At 45.9% G+C, this 23683-nt stretch overlaps 1 protein-coding gene across 2 annotated transcripts in view; it reads left to right on the forward strand.

Annotated features, from left to right (window-relative positions):
• Nucleotides 1-23683, forward strand: part of usp34 (ubiquitin specific peptidase 34) — a 70966-nt gene that overhangs the window by 4213 nt on the left and 43070 nt on the right. For both annotated transcript variants that reach the window (XM_062544208.1, XM_062544209.1), the window contains exons 2-15: nt 2392-2479; nt 7065-7605; nt 8322-8372; nt 12754-12903; nt 13334-13401; nt 16054-16246; nt 16981-17042; nt 17804-17885; nt 18325-18417; nt 18729-18854; nt 19278-19407; nt 19726-19856; nt 20839-22031; nt 23190-23404. In XM_062544208.1, coding sequence (XP_062400192.1) covers nt 2392-2479; nt 7065-7605; nt 8322-8372; nt 12754-12903; nt 13334-13401; nt 16054-16246; nt 16981-17042; nt 17804-17885; nt 18325-18417; nt 18729-18854; nt 19278-19407; nt 19726-19856; nt 20839-22031; nt 23190-23404 — 3123 coding nt within the window. The remainder of the gene's footprint in view (nt 1-2391; nt 2480-7064; nt 7606-8321; nt 8373-12753; nt 12904-13333; nt 13402-16053; nt 16247-16980; nt 17043-17803; nt 17886-18324; nt 18418-18728; nt 18855-19277; nt 19408-19725; nt 19857-20838; nt 22032-23189; nt 23405-23683) is intronic.

Raw genomic sequence — 23683 nt, forward strand, 5'->3', positions numbered from 1 at the left:
AAAATGCTCGGAGGTTTTGGGAGAAAAAACATTTTGAGAGATAAACGAGGACTGAGGTTCTTTATAGAATCTTCTAGTAGAGTTTTGTCTTTGTATGGAGCCATTTTAAGGGTCGGCAATGCACCACTCGGCACAATAAAGACCTGTTGTTGACTTCTTGGTTTGACGGCATTGGTGTCTGGACTTTCCCACAGATGTGCAGATCCTTGTTGTTATTTCCCCGAGCATATAAAAAAAATCGTCAGTGCTTAATTTCCCCTGTAATTATATATTACAGCATATTTCTGTGTTGCTGAGCAGGTGGAGGAAGCTGGGCATTTTATGTCTCCTCTTACGGATTTAAATGCAAACAGAGAAAAATGTCGACTATTGTCAGTGTCTTTGGGATGCTGAATGTATGACTGTGAAATGATCATATATATATCTGATTTATATATCTGACTTCACCCCCCCGTAATGGAGAAGTTGTTTTCAGGACGACAAGATTGAGTTTGTAAGGATTCCAGGGCTTCATCGAAGCACAGAATAGTTGAACACGAATGACTATATAGCCTACTACTGCTTATAACTGCTAGAATGCATACTAGTAATACTAATCTGTAATGTGATTTTTGAACATTAGCATATCAAGTCCAATCATGAGCTTCAGGGTTTGTTTGATGTCATCATCTGATCCCCATCGCCTTTGTCTTCTTTTTTTTAATGTACTCTTGAGCCTGTTCATTAAATACTCTCCAGTAAGAGGTAGACTAGGCTACTGTATTAGTTGGGCTAGTAGTTAGCATGTGCTAGTGTATACATTTGTTGGGCTAAGTGGTAGCATGTCCTAGTGTATACATTAGCTGGGCTAGTAGTTAGCATGTGCTAGTGTATATAGTTAGGCTAGTAGTTAGCATGTGCTTTCCCCAGTGAATCGACTGGCATAATTAGCATTGTTGCCACCTGGCTCTCACTTTGTTACTGAGCAGCCGACCACAACAAGAACACACTCTCAGCTGCTTTCTGCATTTCGGGGTGTTTCACAAGCATTTCACCAGCTCTGTCGTCTCACCCCCCCGGGCATCCCCTGGCAGCAGCAGCAGCAGCAGCAGCAGGTGATACTCGGATGCAATGGGTGTGAATCTCTTCCTGCTTCCTCAGTGATTTTTCTTCTCTTTGTTCTCTTTTTTTTTTTTTTTTAAATACTTGCTTTGCGATGAGTGAAGACACTTTTAAAAGATGGTGCTCCAGACCTTCATTCCTGTTCCATTTGTCTCAGTGATTAGAGGGGTAGGAATGGTCCACTGCAGAGCACATGGAGTCTCCACACACAGGAGTGAGGCCTACATTGTAATTACGTGGAGAGAGGTGGGGTGGGATGCGTTTCTGTTGTTGTTGACGTTGTTGTTGTTAACGTTGTTGTTGTTGTTCTAAGTCTTTGTTTGCACCATAGAGTTAAAATGCTGGAGGTTGTCAAGAGTTGCCGTGGGGATGATTGAAGGGTTGTCATATTTATTCAGTCATCACTTCTTCTAGTTTAATGAGCAGCAAGAATCAGCTTGTTTGCCAATGGTTATCCTCAAGCAGATGTGTGTATGTAGGGGGCTGAGTGACAGTGTTTTGACAAGTCTAGGCCTGCAATTATTTGTCATCATCACTTTGTTTGTGTGTGCGTGTGAGAGACTGTGACTGTGACAGATGTCCACAATACACACACACACACACACACACATACATACCTTTCTCGGGTACAAAGCAGAATTAGCAGAAAAGATGTGTCCTTGGTTGTATTAATATACTTTTGTTCTCATTGTTTAGTCTCTTTGGTCTTGTTTGTTTGTCTCAACAAATCTAGTCCCTCACTTACCCAGGCTGATTCAGGCGTTTGTTTTTGTCTGTACGAATGTGGTGCATTTCCTGCAGAGGATAACTGGAAAGCAGAGTCTGAAAGTTTGTGTCATACTTGAGCACGTTTACATGCATGCTAAAAAAAAAACGATTGCTGGTAATGATCGGTTAACTGGAATAAGATGCATGTGTAAAACAGATTTTTCATAAACCATTACCGGCAGTAAACCGATTATGAATATTAGTTTATTCCGTTTTACATGAGCTCTTGAATAGCCAGATAACTACAAAAGCATGCTCATTTTCGGAGTATCTGTGTATTTCAGGTTTACTGTATGTATGTATGTTTACATTTGGAGACATTTGCTCCATATCTGTGACAACTTTTTTTTGTTGTAGCACTTTCTCAGCTTGGCTTGGTCTCATTCGACTGGGAAATGTTAATCTTTAGGGACTTGCTGGCTCAATAAAAGGTTGACTAAAAATGAAGAACTACAAATGCTAATGTATTGCTTGTACTCTCTCTCTCTCCCCGCCCACCCCCCCCCCTCCCCTCCCCTCCAGTCTCGGATGCAGACAGCACTGATGGCCTACAGCTGAAGAAGGAGCATGCCTTAAGAGTCTTCAACTACATAAGCTCATGGACACAGAGGTCAGTACATGTACAGTTCACTTCCGGGTCACCTGCACATCACTTCCTGGTCTCAAACACTATGGGTGCCTCTCAACATCCCTCCTCGATCCTCGCTGCCCGGTCCTCCAGGCTCGTTCCCACTGATCTATAACTAACACGGGATAGACTATCCCATTGTTGCCGCCCCATCATTCTTTATGTAGATCAGTGAGGACGAGGCCCGAGGAAGGAAGGGAGGATGTATAAAACACGAATGATAGGCACCCTCTGTCCTTTAGCTTCCTGGTAATAGTGCTTGTTTTGGTTTGGCCCTCTCTGTTAGATGCACTATATGGATATGTATTGGGACACCCAGCTATTATACCTAGAATAATGTTTATGACAACCCGTTCTAAAGCTATAGGCATCGGATAGCTATAACAGCTTTTACTGTTTTGTGAAGGCACACGATTTTGAAGTGTGACTGGATTTCTTTTGTACTATACCCGTTTATCCAGAGGAGTATTTATGAGTGAGATCAGACCGTGATGCTGGATGCAATCTCATCAGTCCAAAGGAGTTTGATGTCGGGGTCGGGGTCCGTGTTCTGTGCCTGCTAGTGAAGTCCTTCCGCACCAAACTCGCCCAGCCATGTCTTGTGTACCCTTGTGTATGACCGTACTGTGCTTGAATTCACCGAGATCTTCAGAATGACCCATTATTTTCCAAATACTTGTGAATGCTAGCCTGGCTAGTTCCTGCCACTTCTCAATGAGACGTGGTCTGGCAACCAAACGTTAGTTTTCTCGTATTTGAGAAAATGCCCAGATCCGTTCATTGGGCGCCACGGATGTCTATCAAATGTGTTTGTGCATAGCTCGTCATCGTCTTGCTTTCCCCCCTGTGCTGTGATTGGTCCCCTATCTGAGGCAAAAATTAGGGCAGTAGTTTCCAGGCTGCCTTAGAAGCGTGAATCAAATGGCGCGTAAGGCAGCATGGGAAGACCCAGCAGTGAATGCAGACTGCATGAGTAAATGCTTGATTTTATTCTCTGGCAAAGGGTCTTATTGCAACACATGAATTCAGTGATTGAGCGATTTGTTCTAATACTCTTGTCCATTTTATCATTAACATTTAGATGTGGTCGGTTTTAATAGAATGTTGTGTGACAACTGCAATGGCTGATGCAGTGCTGTGAGACCGTGACACTAAACAAAGTAATAGCTGATTGAGTCATGCCACTTGTTCGCTAATGTGATTTGTTCTAATGATCATTGTTTGTCATGGAGCATCTAAATTCTGTTCCACTGTTGATCTTTTGGAATATCCACGGTGAATAACCATAATGAGGTCAAATGAGTTAATGTTCCCAAACACATAGTTTGTGATGCTTATTTTTTGTGGAAAAGACTGTTAAAGTAAACGTCAAATTAGTGTGTTGTAGCTTGGCATATGGGCATTGGGTATTGTCGATTAAAATTTTACTGGAGGAGTACTAAATGGTGCATGTTTGTATCATGTACTATACACAAGTTTAAAGAAAATAGTGACAGAAAACCCCAAAGACCCCCCCCCCCCCCCCCCCCCCCTTTATATCTCCAAAGCTATTCCAGTGTTTAACTTTAATGTTTGAACTGATGGAGTTCCTGTTTTAGTTATAATGAGAGAGGCTATAATCCTTGAAGCACAATGTGGCACCTTTCTCGTCTATTCTAGTAAAAAAAAGAATCCCCTCTGTCCTTCATTAATCCAAGTGTGTGAGTGTAACATTAAACCTGCCACCAGCTCTGTCTACTGCGAGTTGCTGGCATCAAACAAACCAGCTTGCAGCTCATTGGTTGAGAGAGATGGCAACAGCTCCCTCTCTTTGTTGCCATGGGACCCTGCGTTGCCATGGTGCAACCTGTGGAATGATTTTTTTCCCTCTCCCTTTCTTTCTGTCTTTCTTTCTTTCTTTCTTTTTTTCAATAAAGCTGCAGAAAAGGTTGACCTCTTGGAACAGTCCCTGACCTCTGGCTGTTGTTCTAGTGTGAATCTAAAATGCAGTCAAGCAAGAACACAGACCTGGATCTAAATGTATTCTTTGTTCTCTCTCGCTTTCTCTCTTTTTCATTCTTTCTTTCTCTCTCTCTCTCTCTCTCTCTCTCCCTCTCTCTCTCCCTCCCTCCCTCTCTCCCTCTCTCCCTCTCTCCCTTATGCTCTCTCTTCATCTTTGAAGAGAAGTGTCTGTGTGCTCTGATGTCTGAGTGGTTTTGCTGTTGCTGAGGTTTTGGATTACCAGCTCTTCCGCTGCCTACTCCTTTGGGCCACCTAGGGAATTCCCACTGTGTGGGTGTCTTGTCCTGTGTTTCTGTTTTTCATTCTTTTTTTTGGGGAGGGGGGAGTCGCATTCAGGAAGTCACCTAACACACCAGAAAACAAACTAGTGCTGTCGGAACACCTTCAATTTATGTTGTTGATCCAGCTTGAAGTTTAAATAAAGTTGTTGATTAGATGGCTGATGAGTTTCCTCTGGAGGCGTTACACAACAATTTTCCATGTGAAGCATGTTTTGATGAGCAGTTAACACTACTGACGATCAGGATGATGCCTACGTTACCATGCTAGCAAGTAGGGGTGGGACGAAATGTAGATGCGGCAGTATGACTTAGTTTTTGCAATACGTTATTGATGAGCTGCCACCATATATCAATATTTTTACAAAAATATTAAATTTGTGCAACATAACCATAAACACTGAAATGAGTACACTGGATTTTAAAAAAGAAGAAAACATATAGGCACATTTGAAACTTGTGCAATTTGAAATCCATTGTGAAATGCAGTTATTTAACACACGATTTCAGCTTTTCTGCCTTTTTTTCTTGAAATACACAAATATCTTGATGTATCGTAGTGATGCACGATATATCGGCCGCCGATATGTTATCGGCCGATAGGGTCATTTTTTAACACATCGGTATCGGTCCGATGTCAGAATAGTGCCGATGTGAACAGGCCGATATTTATTCCTGTGTATTTGACGTGTGCGTAGGGCAGGCGGACACTGACACTGCCTATGTGGGGGCGGGGGTGTTTGTTTTCGCACAAGCACATAAATTAACACGTCACTGAAGCAAGTGCTGGAGGCAGTAAAAAGTCAAATTCAAGTCAGTGCCTTTGGTGAGGAAGCAGAGATGTCGTCTCGTTCTTCAAAGTGTCTGAATCCTTTTCTAAAACCCTTATTTGCTAACGCTAACTGTTAGCTAACTGTTAGCAACTTAGTTGGTTGGCAATGGGAAATTGCATTGCAACCACAACGTTTCTAAATTAGTTACATAGGCTACTGACTCAGCTTGCATACCGACACACACACGCACACTATCCGCCCGCAAGGAAACGCTCTGCGTTGACAATATTTGTCCGTTTTTTCCGGTTTTAGGTTCGTGCATTGGTCAGCCAAAAGTAGCCTACATAGCTTTCTGCCTGACAAGGACAAGGACTTTATACAGCCCTATAAAGGCTAACGTTAACGTTACCTTTAGTTTTGTTAAACGTAAGCTCGTTGCCTACCTTGTTCCAACTGAAATAACTCCTAGCTTTGGTGCTTCCATCCTTTGTTTTCGTTGTTTCAAAAGACGTGTTTTATCCATGACGAGTCTTGAGTTAGTGAATTAGCCTAACATGATAACCAAATAGCCTACTGTAGATGGCCGAGTAAAAGTAAACAACAGCCTGCATGCGTGCCTGCATGCGTGCATGGTATTCTCTCTCCTGCTCAAACATAATGTGCGCGCGTGCATAGTTTTGCATTAAATTGATAATGTGTTCACTAACTTCACACAAAAATGTAAATAGCCTACTGACATGTAGTTAATGGGATACAGAGTTGGGGAGTTATCGTAGGCCAATTTGGTGTGAATACACACAAGGGAAATGCTCTCTTGTCAGTAGCCTGATGGTACGCGCACAGGCGAGCCTGCTTAAAATGTAAACGTTCCAGTTCGTTCTGGCTTATAGCTTTGACTATTTATAGGCCTACTTTAAACATTTGAACTGTTGTAGGCCTATTATGTTCACAGAGTATGTGACTTGGACTTAGATGACTTAGATATTCTCAATAAAGTTATTTAAAATAGACATTATGTGCAAAATTCCATTTCTGAAAAAAAAAAAGTTTAAAAAAAAAGAGGATTTATTGAGGATTCATGATTTGTTTGATTATCTAAAAATGTGTTTTCTATATATCGACATCGGTAAATATCGGTATCGGCCATAAACGGCAATATTAACATCGGTTATCGGTATCGGCCAGAATTTTGACATCGGTGCATCACTAATGTATCGTAGATTAATCTCTTGCAATGCAGTGCTGAATTGTGATATTAATTTATTAAGTTTACATTTTATCATTAAGTATTGAGACCGTATTGATTTGTGGGTTACTCTGTGATTCCCAGCCCTACTACTAGCAAGCCATTATCAGAGCTGTTGGTGTTTGCGATTGCCTTCTCATATCATATCGCTACTTTGTAGTCAAAGCTCGTTACAGTTGTAAAACGTGTCTGCGTTTACTGCCTCTTTGTCTGATTGTTTCTTTCTTTCTTTCTTTCTTTCTTCTCTCCCTCCCTCCCACTCTGCTCAGGCAATGTCTGTGCTGCTTCAAAGAGTACAAACACCTGGAGGTGTTCAACCAGCTGGTCTACGCCCTCATCAACCTGGTCATCGCTCAGGTGACCAGCCTACGGGACCGCCTCTGCACGGGCAGCGGCTTCCGGGGCGACGGCGGCGGCGGCGGCGGCAACATCACCGGCGGTAACCCCGGCGGAGACGGGGCGGAATCCGACTGGGGAGGCGGGGCTTGTAACCAGCCACGCCCCCAGGCCTCGCCCATCGAGGACGAGCCGCTGAACGTGGAGAGGGACTCGGCGGAGGAGGACGGCGGCGGCGGATCGGAACCGCTCGGAAAGAACCAGAACCAGAACCAGGAGCCGCAGGGGAGGTCGGAGAACCCCAGGCTCGGCGAGGGGTCGCAGGGGGGTGGCGGCGGTGCGGAGAACCAGGATCCGTTTGGATCCTGGACCACGGAGGACCGGGAGAAGCTGCTGCTGTGTGTCGCCAAGATCTTTCAGATCCAGTTCCCCCTCTACACCGCCTACAAACACAACACACACCCCACCATAGAGGTACGTTGGAGAAACAGATCCAGTTCCCCCTCTACACCGCCTACAAACACAACACACACCCCACCATAGAGGTACGTTGGAGAAACAGACCAGGCAACTCTAATACAACACACACCCCACCATAGAGGTACGTTGGAGAAACAGACCAGGCAACTCTAACACAACACACACCCCACCATAGAGGTACGTTGGAGAAACAGACCAGGCAATCCTTGGAATGCAATCATTCATTACACTTACAGATACTCCTCACGATGAATGATTGCACCATGAGATGGTTAAAAAATAACCATTTTGAGGCCCCGGTTCCTGCCTCATGGTCCTTTCTTGATCCTGCCAGGATTCTCTCTCTCTCCCCCACTCACTTCCTGTCATTCTCCACTCCACTCCTCGTCTGATTGAAGGCATGGCAAGCCCGACAAATATACTTAAATAATCCTGAATCCTATGGCAGTTAAAGTGGTGTCCCCATAATGAATGTTATGATAAGTATTTGTTACCATAACACGCGTAGAGGGTTATTGTGGAACAAATTACTCACAAGAGTCCGTGGTAACAATGTCGTAACGATGCCAAATCTTATCGTAGAGTATACACTGCTGCACCTCCCTTTCACACCAGTACAATAACTCACGCTGCTTCAACTCAGCTCCAGTCATGTCATGTGATCGGCTGTGATTGACAGCTGTCACCGCTCTCCTCTCCTCTCTCTGCAGGACATTTCAGCTCAAGAAAGCAATATCCTGGGCTCCTTCTGCGACATGAACGTAAGTGTCTCACCACTCACACAGCGGGCGATTGTTATCCTTTTTCACTATCGTGTGTGTGTGTGTTTGTGTGTGTGTGTGTGTGTGTGTGTTTCAAAAGCTTGGTGAGGGGCGGCAGGAAAGGCAAGATGCTTGCAATTAGAGTGATTATATTACTGATGATGTGGCAAGACAGAAGTGTTCAGTCCTCTGTGTGTAGTGGGGCAGTGAGGATATCAAATGCATTCACAGGGTTCCCACGCAATCCTGGAAGACCTGGATTTTTTTTTTCTGGACTAGTTTTCCAGGCATACAAACCTCCTTGAAATTGATCAAGACGATCAATTACCTTGAGAATGATCCGTATTGTCCCTGAATATTTGGGTTTAAGCCTGTCCACATTTAGATTTATTTATTATGTAGATGTGTGTTTTGGCCGATACAGCCGTCTCTGTCTGGCAGTGGCTGCATTACTGGTTAATGATTGAAGGATTGGATAATTGAAGTCGGAGGATGCAAGTTAAAAGGTGGGAAGCGCGTGGGAAAGCATCAGGCCGTTTCAAGGTTGCTGTTGCATAGCTGTTTCAAAGTGCTGTATGACGAGGCAAAAGAGCACCCCCAGCTGGGTGGGGTGAATCGACGTGGGGGGATTGCTGTGGGAACCTCCAGTTGCTAGTGCCCCCTCTGGGGTTTGCCACACAAGGGCCCGGCGGCCTCATTGGAATCAGCCAAGATCGGGCGAGGATGGAAATGGGTAATCTGATTGGATGCTAGAAAAGCCAACTACTGTACCGACAATGCTGTAGTCACCATTAGCCTATTTCACAAGATGTCGCCACTGTGTAAACTAACCTCCTCTGGAACAGCTCAGTCTATAGGAAAGACAGAAACAGGAAGATGTTTTACCCTGCCAATTAAGGCATCTTTAACATCAACTAGGCCAGACACCTGGACACTGTGAAATTGGCTCATGGGGCGTGTCCTGTTACTGAATTACTGATGCGGAGCCTTAGCTTAGTGCTAATTTTATCGCCATGGGATTCCGTATCGCTTGTCATGTTGTACATTTTACCCTGATCCGTGTCTCAAAACATGGTGTCTGGGTCATGGGCCTGGAAAGTCTTTGTAAAGTCCTTGAATTTGTCGTTGGAAAAGAAAAGAAAAAAATAATAAGCTGATCATAAATTACCATAGTTAAGGCTCTCTCACACCAAGTCAAAAGTTTCAGACTAAATAGTCACACAAAATTGACACACACTGGTAATTAAATTCACATGTTCTTATTAGTCTGTACCCAACTGGCACCAAAATCCGTCTCAAATATATTTCCCATCGCAACGAATTTCATTCTTGCCGTGGAAAGACTAATCAGAACATCTGGCAAGTGGTCTTCTCGTGTGTCAGAGAACATGCTCGTTGGGTTGTCTGACTGAAGTAGATAGGGAACAGGTGTGTGTGTGTGTGTGTCAAGTATCTGATGCACAATCCAGACAGTGTCTTGCAAACCAGAAATGTACCCCTGCATCTGTTTCAGCAGACAGAGTGCCATTGAGGCCAAGCAAACTCAACTGGTGTATTTATTACATGATGTAGATATTTATGAATTTATTTCTACATTTATATTTTGTGTGTCTGTCTGTGACTCCTTTCTCGTGCTCTTCCTCCTCCTCTCGTGAGCGAGGCCTGCGTCGGCTCCTGATTTATGTCATCTTGGACCTATTTATATTTTATTGAGGAGCTGCACGAAATAGAGGCATGCCCAGAAAGCTCGACAGCTGTGTCCCATTTTTTTTTTCCCTTTTTTTTTTGTATGGCACAAGGAGTCTTGCTGCCACGCTAGTAATGTGCCAACGAAACTTCCCAGATTCGAGTGTATCCGTGATTTAGTTAAGTATCAAATTAGCGAGGTTGAAGTGACTTGTCACTTTAGAAGGCGTTGGTTATGCATCCCTGTTAGGTTAAATTGATTGTAGTATATTGATGTTGCGTATTGACTAGATGTGCTACGAGGTGAAAACATCATACATGTCGCCTAAAACAACATGTATAGACTGGTGTAGACTGGAGCTGTTGCGCAAGCTACCACTGTTTAGATTAGAACGGGTGAGAATTAAAAAGTTGAAGACTCCGGTCTTTGGCCTTGGATGAGTAGTTTTAGCATTTTGGCAGTTGTAGTATTTGAATGTTGGTGATGTACCAGTTCGAGTTGAATTTAAAAATTTAAAGAAGGGCTTTTTTTTTGGCTAGTCATTGAAGCGCTTGTGAAATGTCAGACATAATGCCAGTCATCTTGAGCCACTTTTAGTTGTCAAGCTGACCGAGAATGACTCTTCATCTTGACTTTGTTTTTTAAATGTCGTAAATGTTGTCATTGCTTACAGATTAATCAGCGTTGATCTAGAATAATGACGTGCTTGTTCGAAATCATCACAGAGGGATTTTCACCCTAACATAAGAGCGACCTTGTTTGACCTCGCCACTGCAGTCATGTGACTGGCTGATGACTTCCTCGTTTGTAAAAGGCTTTTCTGGTGGGGATTTTGGTGTGTGTGTGTGTGTGTGTGTTTTGTTCCCCCGCGAAGGACAATAGAGTTTCTCAGAGTTTCTTCTGTTTCTTTTCCTTTCGGCTTGTCATTTTTTGTCTCTTTCCCAAACAAAGCCGTCTCAGTTCGAGGTAATTTACTTGGCATGCCCCTGCCATGTCCGCCAGTCACACCATCCCAAGTCAAACAGGAAGTGGAAGCTTTTTAGAGTTACTAAAGGAAGCACAATTCAGCTGTCCCCGGAGTTCTGTCGGTTTTCTCCTCTGTTTATTTAACACACACACACACACACACACACACACACACATTAAGGGGAGTGAAATGAACCCCCAAACTGTCTTATTAGTTATGATGGTTGAAAATTGTGTACGGTGAATAGCTGTTTGTGTGTTTGTTTCAGTGTGACAAAATTTGTTTCAATATGGCAAATTAGGCTGATAGTTTTACTGCCTTGTGAGGTCTCCCCACCGTTATCGCTGTAATAATAAAATCTTGGAATCTTGGACCTTGGAATCGATAGTGATCTATCGCACTATTAACCCTTTCATGCGCAACGTCCACATGCGTGGACAGTAACTTTAACTCTTTTTTCTACTTATTTATCATGTTGATATACACCAATCCACTTCAGGGCAGTTTTAGTAGGTCCTTGGCAATATATTAACAATATGTATCATCTTATTTTTGGAACATTGACTGCTTGATGACATCATCAATTCAACATGAGTGACAGTAATGGCCATATGCTGAATGCTCCAGGCATATCTGTAAAAAGCTAGTACTCAAGAAGGCAAAATCATGTAAAAAAAATATTATGCTGTACAGGAGAGTGTGTTGAACAAATTAAATGTTTTCAGAAATTAAATCGGATGTAAAATGGAGTTTGTAGACCCTAAAAAGCAACTGTCCACGTATGTGGACGTTGCGCAACAGAGGAGTTAAATGGCCAAAAATTAGATTTTGTAACTAGGACTTTTTTTTTTTTTTTTTTTCAAATATGATTTTAATTGCTTTAAATTACAAAGAAACAAACATTTGGTAAACATATTTATAAATAATGACCTAATTACATGTGGTAATGCCAAGGTGGTATGGTAATATGGGGGTAGTAGAGGGGTGGGTGGGTAGTAGAGGGGTGGGTATGAGAGTACTAGAGGGGTGGGTGGATTAGTAGTAGAGGGGTGGGTAGTAGGGATGTAGTAGAGGGGTGGTTGGGTAGTGGTGGTAGTAGAGGTGGGTAATATGGGGGTAGTAGAGGGGTGGGTGAGGGTCGGTGAGCAATAATGGGGGTAGTAGAGGGGTTGGGCGGGTAGTATGGAGGTAGTAGAGAGGTGGGTGGGTAGTATGGGGGTAGTAGAGGGCTGGGTGGGTAGTATGGAGGAAGTAGAGGGCCATAGTTTCCACATTTTCTGTCATTACATTTTATTCTTTTTTACCCCTTTGTTGCGCACTGTCCACATACGTGGACAATAACGTAACTTCTATATAAAAGCATATTTTTAAAAAATTCCAACTGATTTTCAATATTGGGCTCATATAGAGTAATAAAATCAATACTAAAAAAATCTAGACACTTTTTTTCATAATGCGTGCATGAAAGGGTTAATCATTGCCTCCATAGGACGGCAGAATCACTGTGTCACGATGGTCACTTTTTAGGCATCGTCATGGTTACCCTGTGATTCTCACCTCTTGTTCCTACTGGTTTTATCATTTAGCTCACTAACGATGTGTGTGTGTGTGTGTGTGTGTGTGTGTGTGTGTGTGTGTGTGTGTGTGTGTGTGTGTGTGTGTGTGTGTGTGTGTGTGTGTGTGTGTGTGTGTGTGTGTGTGTGTGTGTGTGCGCGTGTGTGTTGTAGGATGTGGAGGTGCCCCTGCACCTGCTGCGCTACGTGTGCCTGTTCTGTGGGAAGCACGGTCTGGCGCTGATGAAGGACTGCTTCGAGGCGGGCACGCCGGAGTCCCTCCCCTTCCCCCTCGCCCACGCCTTCATCACAATCGTCTCCAACGTAAGTGCCCCCCACCCCACCCCACCCCGCTCTGCCAATCCCGTGCCACCCTCACCTGGTGTCGGGACACTTTCATTGGCTGCGGTGGCACCCCGGCGATCACTGCAGTCAGCAAAGAGGCTGACACAGGAATGAAAAGAAAAATAAATGAAATAAAAAAAGAAATGCTTCATCAATGAGCTAGCGAGCGAGAGAGAGAGAGAGCGCGAGACAATCAGAGCGGGAGCCTGCATTTGCATATGTGCATAATAGGCCCGTGGTGTTTCACACGCTGTCATTCAAGTAGGTCATTCACATAGAACGCGTGACTGTCCATGAATGACCCTGCTCTTGTACGTGCGTTCTTTTGAATTAAGAGGCTGATTAAGAGACTGACTGAGCTGTTTTGTGTTTGTGTGTGTGTTTGTTTGTTTGTCTGTCTGTGTTGCAGATCAGAATATGGTTGCACATTCCCGCTGTAATGCAGCACATCATCCCTTTTCGCACACACGTAATCAGGTAAGACTCTCGGCATCACTCGCTCTCACGCTCACGCTCACTGGCGTTTGATATCTCCTCTCTCTTCTCTTCTCTCTCCTCTCTTCTCTCTCTTCCTCCACCCCCCTCCCTGGCACTTCTTCTCTTTCTTCTCCCCCTCGCATCTCTCTATCTCTCTCTCTCTCCCTCTCTCTCTCTCTCTCTCTCTCTCTCTCTCTCTCTCTCTCTCTCTCTCTCTTCTTGTCCTGTTCCTGCTCTCTCTGCCTCCCTTTTTTTGCTTCATCCTTCTCTTTTGCCCTTTATTTTCTCTCTCTCTCTCTCTCTTTCTGTCTTTCTTTCTTTGCCCTCATTCATCCTCTTTTCACTTTTCTTTCTTTGTCTCCTCTCTCTTCCTTCCTCCCTCCCTCTCTCCTCCTTCCTTCCTTCCTTCCTTCCTTCCTTCTCTCCCTCTCTTTTCTGCTCTCCTTCCCTCTCTCCTCTCTGCTTGAGCGATCCTCGCCATTCCTCCACACCAGAAGCCCCTCTTCTCCATCTCCCTCCGTCATCTTGTCTCCCCCCCCCCCCCCCCCCCAGTGATCTTGCTCCCCATCTCTCTCACTGTCCTGAAATGCCTCCATTTTACACCGTCCTCGACGCCTCACCTCTGCATAGACATAACGACGTGCATCCCGCGTGCGTTATTTCAGGGCGCTGGCGCTCCCGTAGCTGGTGTGCGGGGGACGTAGAGTTTTAACGGCCGGCTCGGCGGATTTTTCCGTTTTTTTGAAGTCGAGGATACGAGGCGCCGGTCAATTGAATCGCACCTTCCGGCGCTCGCGCTGCGTGAGTTTTTATTGGCGTTGCAGATGTCACGGAGCGCCGTTTTTTTTTAGGGGAAGAGTTTAGAGGCGGACTTGGGCTCGTTTTTTGCCTCAAAGCAGAGTAGCATATGAAAATGATTTGTCACTTCTTATGTAACCTCGTGCCTGAGCCAAGTTTTGGATTTCACACATTCTTTTTTTTCCTTTTCTTTTTTTTTTTCTTCCCGTCTAAATCAAAAATGTGAACGAAAGGGAGGGAGAGGAAGGGCGTGATGTGTTTGAGCTACAGTAATGTTGGCTTGGATTTGTTCGAAGATCTCAATCATTATACCACACACACACACATACACACACACACAGAGCGAGAGGGAGAGACTGTACCACTGCCTCTTGCGATCCACACCGCGTCCGACCAACCAGCATAAACACACATGCTCTCGAGTTGCTAGGAAGAGCATCCCTCACCATGGCAACAGTCGGCACGGCGGCCGCGCGCTCTCCTCACATGACCTCGGCGGAGCCAGACGGCTGGCGGGGGCCGCGGCTCCGATCCTGGTCATATGACCAGCGGAGACAGGATTAGAACAGCACCGTGGGGAGGAGGGGGAGATGGGGTGGGGGGGATTTCTTAAAGGGACAGGACACATAATTCACCCCTCTCTTATACATGTCCTCATTACATTGGAGCACTAGTGGAAATGGAATAGAGTGGAGTTAAATAATAATAACAATATAATGCTCTTCTCGAGTAATGAGTTATTGTAGCAATATAATGTAAATTACGTATTGTTGCACGTTACAAATCTGGTATACGCCTACAACTTGCGTTTAATTAAATATGATTAAGTCCAAATTTCCTATTGTGGAACCAATTTGTTTGCAACCAATTTGCGTGTTTGCAACCATTTTGCTCCCCGTTGCTTTGGATGATTGAGGACATGTTTATGTAGGGCTTGTTGGATAAAATACTAATTGAAGGAATATATAATATTATCATTTATATTATGGATATGTTATTTAGATTCATCCTCAGTAGTGTTAATGATATGATTTGATTATGATTAAAAGGCATAATAATGTTTTATAGTGATTTGGGCTGGGGTGCTCTACATCTGCAAACCTACAGTCACACACACACACACACACACACACACACACACACACACACACACACACACACACACACACCATAATTTCCTAGTTATTAACCGTGGTTTATACATTGATTTTGCTGAATGTCTTCAGCTATGAGGTTAACACATGGGGACGGGCTACACATGGGGCTTCACCTCTTCTCTTCATTCTTCTTCATCATTAAAGCGCAATCTGATTCATTGGGCTATTGGCGTGGTTAATACACGCGAGCGGTGAATTCACGATTTCATTGTTTTTAATTAGCATAAAACACTGTCCTGTGTTTAGTACAGTAATTTCCTGTGTATTAACCGCATTGTGTATAAGCCGCAGGACAGTGTTAAGAGAAACAAAACCATATTAATACCGTATTAACTGTCCCCCGTGTATTAACCTCATAGCTGAAGAAATGTTGCAATTTCAATGTGTCAGCCGCGGCTAATAGAAGGGAAATTACGGTACACGATGCGGCTAATACTCAGGAAATGACTGTTCACACACACACACACACACACACACACACACACACACACACACACACACAGCGCTGAACACCAGCGGAGTGATTGACGGCTTATTCCTCTCTCTCTCTCCCTCTCTCTCTCTCTCTCTTTCTCTCTCTCTCCCTCTCTCTCTCTCTCTCTCTCTCTCTCTCTCTCTCTCTCTCTCTCTCTCTCTCTCTCTCTCTCTCTCTCTCTCTCTCTCTCCCTCCCTCCCTCCCTCCCTCGCTCCTCGTCAGGTATCTGTGCAAGCTGTCGGACCAGGAGCTGCGGCAGAGCGCGGCGCGCAACATGGCCGACCTGATGTGGAGCACGGTGAAGGAGCCGCTGGACAGCGCGCTGTGCTTCGACAAGGAGAGCCTGGACCTGGCCTTCAAGTACTTCATGTCGCCCACGCTCACCATGAGGCTCGCCGGCCTCAGCCAGATCACGGTGAGGGCAGGGGAGGACACACACACACACACACACACACAGAGACACACACACACACAGAGATAGACAGAGAGAGAGACACACACACACACACACACACACACACACAGAGAGACAGAGAGAGAGACACACACACACACACACACACACACACACACACACACACACACAGAGAGACAGAGAGAGAGACACACACACACACACACATTCATAATATGTATTGTATGTATTATGTATATATATGATGTACATACTGTACACACACACAATCCCAGATTGTTATTTTAATAAGTGAGTTAGTCAGTAAATACATTTTTATCAGATATGATGGATAGGATTTAATTCCCCTTTGCAAGTTTTAGGAGAATAATCGGTCCTTTCCTCAATGGACTAGTCTCCACAGACTAATGCGCACACACACACACACACACACACACATGCACAGACCTACCTGCCCACACAGACTCAGTCAAATGTACACTTGATTGCGCTTGCACACACGTACTATAAACCCACGCACATATGTTCTCATTCTCACATGCTCACACACACACACACACACTCTCTCTCTCTCTCTTGCACATGGGTACAAACCCACACACATATGCCCACTCATGCTCTCCCACACACTGACACAAGTACACACTCACACCCTCATTCATACGCACACACACACACACGCACGCACGCACACCGAGCCTAATGCAAAACTCTGTCTCTTTGTTCCTCTCTAGAATCAGCTTCACGCCTTCAACGACGTCTGCAACAACGAGTCGCTGGTGTCGGATACAGAGACGTGAGTCACAGCTGCCCGCACTGCCACCAGCTTTTTTCTCGTGTGTGTGCGCGTGCACACTTTTGAATGACCACACACTTCTCGTGTGTATGTGTGTGCGCGCGCTTTTGAATTACCACACACTTTGTGTGTGTGTGCGCGCATGTGTGTGTGTGTGCACACTTTTGAATGACCACACACTTCTTGTGTTTGTGTGTGCGTGTGTGCGTGCGCTCGCACTTTTGAATGACCGACAGAAAGAGTCACCCGCCCCCCCACTGAAGCCCTTTGACTGTAAAACCGCAGTCACACATTTCCCATTTGAGCCCACACGGCTGAGTCCCGCTGGGTGAAAGGCATTCTGGGAAATGTAGTTTGAGTATAGACCCTTTCAATCTGTTCCTAGAGGGTTTCCTGTTTCTGTATTGAAGCTTTCAAAACCAATTCATACTGTACACTTTGAAATTAAAATGTATTTTAGCATAATGGTCTAAAAAAAAAAAAAAAAAGAATTGCCACCATGTCACCTTCCGCTAAATGTTGTTTTATGTGCCATCAGAAATGCCTTATGTTTGTTTATTCAGTTGTAATGGCCTATGCGTACACATACGTTACAAACTGAGAATGTTAATACTCTGTTAATGAATATTATGCTTATAATAATTAAGAATTAAGCATCATGTACGGGCATTCTGGGAAATGTAAGCAGTGTATGTACTGTATATATTGTGCAACTGCGAGTGTCTGACCCAGGCCTTCACTCTTCTTCATTTGCATCCCAGGTCAATAGCCAAGGAGCTGGCCGACTGGCTTATAAATAACAATGTAGTGGAGCACATATTTGGACCAAATTTGCACATTGAGGTGAGTCATCTCTCCGTGTGTGTGTGTGTGTGTGTGTGTGTGTGTGTGTGTGTGTTCCTTCAATTCCTTGCTTAGCCCCAAAAGACCATTCTTGTTTTTTAATGTTCTACTTGGTGTGTTGGAGTTTTGAAAAATGAAAGCCTCTATCCACTTATGAACAACAGTGATCATCAAGCAAAACAAAATGGCATCTCTGAGATGTACTATTTCTTATGTCTTTATATCACACTTGCATGACTAGTTTGAGCTCCACAACCAAGACCAATTCCTTGTTTGCAAAACACCTACTTGGCAAGAAACCTGTCCCTGATTCTGATCTGTGTATTAGCTCTTTATATTCACCCTCCTACCCCCTCTCCCTCTCTTTTACTCAATTCTCTGTCTCTCTCTCTTTCTCTCTCTCTCTCTCTCATGTTTTACTCCCTCGTCACTCCTGCAGATCATCAAGCAGTGCCAAGTGATCCTGAACTTTCTGGCTGCGGAGGGTCGTCTCAGCACCCAGCACGTGGACTGCATCTGGGCCGGCGCTCAGGTACGACCCCCCCCTCCCCCCCACACACACACACACACACACACACACACACACACACACACACACACACACACACACCACCAGCCCCAGGTCTCACACGCATTAATCAGAGTCTGTGTGAGATGTCCAGTATCAGCACTTACGTAGAAGTATCTTCATGATGCTCATCTTGGTCATATGTATGCACAGAGGTGCACACACACCTTCTGAAATTACAGGAAAAATGAGTATAATGTCACTCTGACTTAAAAAAACAAAACAAAACAAAAAAAGTCTTGATTTGATATCAATTTGTCTGTTTGTTTTCCCAGCTGAAGCACTGCAGCCGGTACGTCCACGACCTGTTCCCCTCCCTCATTAAGAACCTGGACCCAGTGCCCCTCAGGCACGTGCTCAACCTGGTGTCTGGACTGCACCCCAGCGCACACACAGAACAGGTAAACACGCACACACGCGCGCACACGCGCACACACACACACACTTTCTCTCACATACGCGCCAGACACTACACACACACACACACACGTCAGACAGCACACACTCAATTAAACATTTACAGTATCCCACAGACACACACACACACACGCTCACACTCACACACCACATCGTATATGCACATCAGATACTTACCCCCCCCACACTCTCTCTTTATCTCTTTACTTACCTAGACACACATTCACACAGATGTTTTTTGCAGTTTTTCTATTTCTTAAAAGTTCTGTGCATAGTTATTTTTTTTTCCTCACATACTTTCAGAACACAGTGTGAACTTCACCCTTACCCCCATGTTCCTGTGTGTGTGTGTGTGTGTGTGTATGTGTATGTGTGTGTGTGTGTGTGTGTGTGTGTGTGTCCTGCAGACTCTGTACTTGGCCTCCATGCTGATCAAGGCCCTGTGGAACAACGCCCTGGCGGCCAAGGCCCAGCTCTCCAAGCAGAGCTCCTTCGCATCGCTGCTCAACACCAACCTCCCCATGGGCAACAAGAAGGGTGAGTGGGGAACACACTGTCCTGTCTGTCTGTCTGTCTGTGTTGGCCTAAACGTGGTGTGTGTGTGTGTCTGTCTGATGTTTACAAAGGTGAGTGAATATGTAGGTGTATGTTTGTTATTCAGTGTATTTGTGTCATGATGTATGTGTGTATGATCGTGGCTGCTAAGATTCGTATACACACTCTGTCTATGTGTAGGTCTTTTAAACCGTCTCGTGGGAAACTGTCGTGTCCTTGAATAGTCTTACTGCTGTTGAACACTGATAGTGAAGTGAGGAAGTGACGTCTGTGGTTTTTTTTTTTTTTTTAATTACCCAGGATCCCCTGCAGCGAGCCCCGAGAGCAGCGACAACAGCGACACGCACCACAGCGGCGGCAGCGACCTGGAGATGGACGAGCAGATCATGAGCGGCAGCAAGAGGGGCCAGCAGAGGCTGTCTGACACGGAGGTAGGGGTGTAGCACACACACACACACACACACACACACACACACATAGGTATTAGTGTAAAACACATACACACACAAACACACAAGTAAGGATGTAGAACACACACACACTACGCGCAGAGCATTTTTACATGGCCATGTGTTGAACAGACATAAACATACAAAGGCATGTGTTTCACAGACTCAAACACAAATGCAGACAAACACAGATATATACACACAGACACACAGATGCACACAAAAACAGATGCACACGCGGACACAAACAGATGCACACAAACACAGATACACTGAGACACAGACACACACAGATCCACACAGACAGAGACAGACACAAACGCAGACACGTACCCTCTCCCTCCCCCACACATCATCATGACAAGGTCATTCACCACAGAAGCCAGAGAACTGTGTTTATATAAACATGAAGTGTTCTAGGAGGGTTCAGACAGTTACATTTTGGTTCATCTCCTTTTTTACTCTTTCTCCTGCCCCCACCGAACACACACACACACACACACACCTCTCCCTGAACGGAGTCACTTTCACTTTATTGATCAACATTGATCTATGAAATAATTTGAATGTTTAAAAACATTTCAAATGTTTTTTTTCGCTCTCTTTCTCTCTCTGCCTCTATTTCTTTCTCATCTTTCTTTACCTCCTTCTTTTGTACTACCCCACTATTTCTCTCTCTCTCTCTCTCTCTCTCTCTCTCTCTCTCTCTCTCTCTTGTACTCCCTCACTCATATTCATTCTCTCTCTCTCTCTCTCTCTCTCTCTCTCTTGTACTCCCTCACTCACTTACTCATATTCATTCTCTCTCTCTCTCTCTCTCTCTCTCTCTCTCTCTCTCTCTCTCTCTCTCTCTCTCTCTCTCTCTTGTACTCCCTCACTCACTTACTCATATTCATTCTCTCTCTCTCTCTCTCTCTCTCTCTCCCCCTCCCTCCCTCCCTCCCTCCCTCCTCCCCCGCTCCAGGAGTCTCTGCAGGGCAGCTCGGACGAGACGGCCAACAGCGGCGAGGAGGGCAGCAGCGGGCCGGACAGCAGCAGCGGCCGCTCCGAGGCCTCCAGCAACGAGGAGGCGGGCTCCAGCCGCGCCAGCCAATCGGCCGGCAGCCCGGGCTCCGAGCTGCACTCGGACGACATGGCCGACAGCGAGGCGCTCAAGGAAGAGGAGGAGGAGGAGGAGGAAGACGAGGAGGACGACGACGACGACGAAGAAGACGACGAAGAGGACGATGACGACGAGGAGGAGGAGACGACGACGACGACAACGACGACTGTGACGACAACGGCGAGGCCCGGCGGTTTGTCGTCGGTGGTCGCCGCGACGACGGACGGAGGGCCGCAGAAGGAGACGCGAGAAGCCCCGGCGGCGGCGGTCGCGTCCACGTCGGCGTCGTCTTCGTCCGAACTGAGGAAGAGGAAGGCGGGCGAGCCGCTGGGCGAGATCCAGCCCCCGCCCGAGCGCCCCGGCATGGGAGCGGGCATCGGCACGGCAACCACCAGCGGCGGCCTGGCATCCATCTCCTCCTCCGCCGCCGCCCTCCCCGGCCCTGCGCCGGCCAAAACCAAACCCCTCCCCTTCACCTCTGACCCCTCCTCCTCCACCACGGTCTCCGTCATGGCCGCCGCAGTGGCCTCCACCTCCTCCTCCTCCGCTGCTACTGCGGTGGCCTCGTCCTCCATGAGGATGCTGGACCCCTGCACCTCCTCTTCGTCCTCCTCCTCCACGTGCTTGGACCCCATGGCTGAGCATCAGCAGCATCAGCAACAGCAGCAGCAGCATCAGCACCACCAACAACAACAACAACAGCAGCAGCAACAACAACAACAGCAACAACTACAACAACAACAGCAACATCAGCAGCATCAGGCTCAGCAGCTGGCTCCACAGCAGCAGCCCCAGCCACAGACGTCCCAGCAGCAGCAGCAGCAGCAGGGCCCGCTGGGTCCAGAGATGGGCCCCCTGCACGGGCCCCAGGCTCCCGGTCCCGGTCCGCAAGGTCCGGGTCACCAGGACGGGCCGGGCTGCCTGCCGCACCCGCGCGCCGGCGACTTCCTGGGCGAGGCCATGGGCAACGAGCTGTTCAACTGCCGCCGCTTCATCAACCCCCAGCACCACCATCACCACCACCACCACCATCACCACCACCACCACCACGAGGGGTGAGACATGCGCTGCCGTCTTTCTTGGGGTCTTTGTTGTACCTCTCTGATTTGTTTTTTTTTTTAAGTCATTTATTTCGTTATTTATTTATTTTTTATTTCTTGAGTGATTGTGTTTCTTGAGTGATTACCTCAGGGGCGTTGATTCCAGAATGTAGCAAGTGTAATGGATGCCAGCTAGCTTAGCTCTGCGTGTAGTAAACAGAACAGTTTTAGTAAACCTCACTCCCCCGACACCTCAAGAGCGCTGCTGGCATGTAAGCTAGTAGCCTGGGCTTTTAGCCGGATTGTTAGCGCGCTCCACTCCCGATCCGAGGTGCTGCTGTCAGGGTTCATACGTTTTTAAAAAAACTGGAAAAGTTATGGAATTTGAAAATGCCAATTTCCAGGCCTGGAAAGGTTTTGGAAAACAAAAAACACCCCAAAAGTTTTGGAAAAGTCATGGAAATTTGCTTCATCCAATTCAACTCAGAAACGTATCTCATTTGGGCAGGTCATGTCTCACACTTCCGTCACAACCGATTGGCAAATTTTTACGTTTTGAGAGCATTCCTTCTAGGTAACCATCCCGTTATCTCACGCGTCATATCTATTATTAATGTAGCACTAGTTGATGTGAGGTTTTGAGAAATAGAAGGCCATGGAAATTTGTGAAAAAATCATGGAAAAGTCATGGAAATTCTCTGGTGGAATTGTGTATGAACCCTGTGCTGTTTCGTGGGTTCGAGTCCGGCTTGTGAAGGGCTGGACCGCTGTGGTTCAACACAACGCAGGTTACACAAGTCCCTGTAGATCCCTTTGGATAAGAGCCTCATCTCTCCTCAAGAGAGCAGCCTTGAAGTCCTTTATGCTTCCCCCTGCTGCACAGACAGGTTTTGCTCTCCATGGTGGAGTGTTATGTAGATTGATGACAGTGTGCTATACAGTTTTATCATAAAGTTAAAAAGACCTTTGATTAGAATAATGCATCGATTAAAACAAATGATATACTTTTTCAAAGTCAGATGTGACAAAGGAGTTAGTGTATAGGGAACATTTTGTAACACTTATGCCGAAAGTATGGTTATTTATTTTTCATAGAATCCTTTGGCTGAAGTGTAAAGTTCCAAATAAGACTCTTGCCGGACCCCTTGTCTAACCTTTGACCCCTCTGTGCAGTCACGTGATGGAGGACATGCTCAGTGCGGACGACGTGAGCTGCAGCAGCTCGCAGGTGAGCGCCAAGTCGGAGAAGAACATGGCGGACTTTGACGGCGAGGAGTCGGGCTGCGAGGAGGAGCTGGTGCAGATCAACTCGCACGCCGAGCTCAGCTCGCACCTGCAGCAGCACCTGCCCAACCTGGCCTCCATCTACCACGAGCACCTGGTGCAAGGTACACACACACACACACACACACACACACCCCATCACACACTCAAACACACACACACACACACACACACACACACACACACACACGCCATCACACACTCAAACACACACGGATGAGCAGTTATCCTTACACTCACACACACATACACACTCACTCACAAGCAATTACTCTTACACACATTCGCAAGCAATTACACACACACACACATGCACACACACAAGCAATTACTCTTATACAAGCAATTATACATGAGTGGAACTGCACCTGCTTGCAAGCTCA

The sequence above is a fragment of the Sardina pilchardus genome, chromosome 1 (genome assembly GCF_963854185.1).
Source record: "Sardina pilchardus chromosome 1, fSarPil1.1, whole genome shotgun sequence".
NCBI classification, from domain to species: domain Eukaryota; kingdom Metazoa; phylum Chordata; class Actinopteri; order Clupeiformes; family Clupeidae; genus Sardina; species Sardina pilchardus.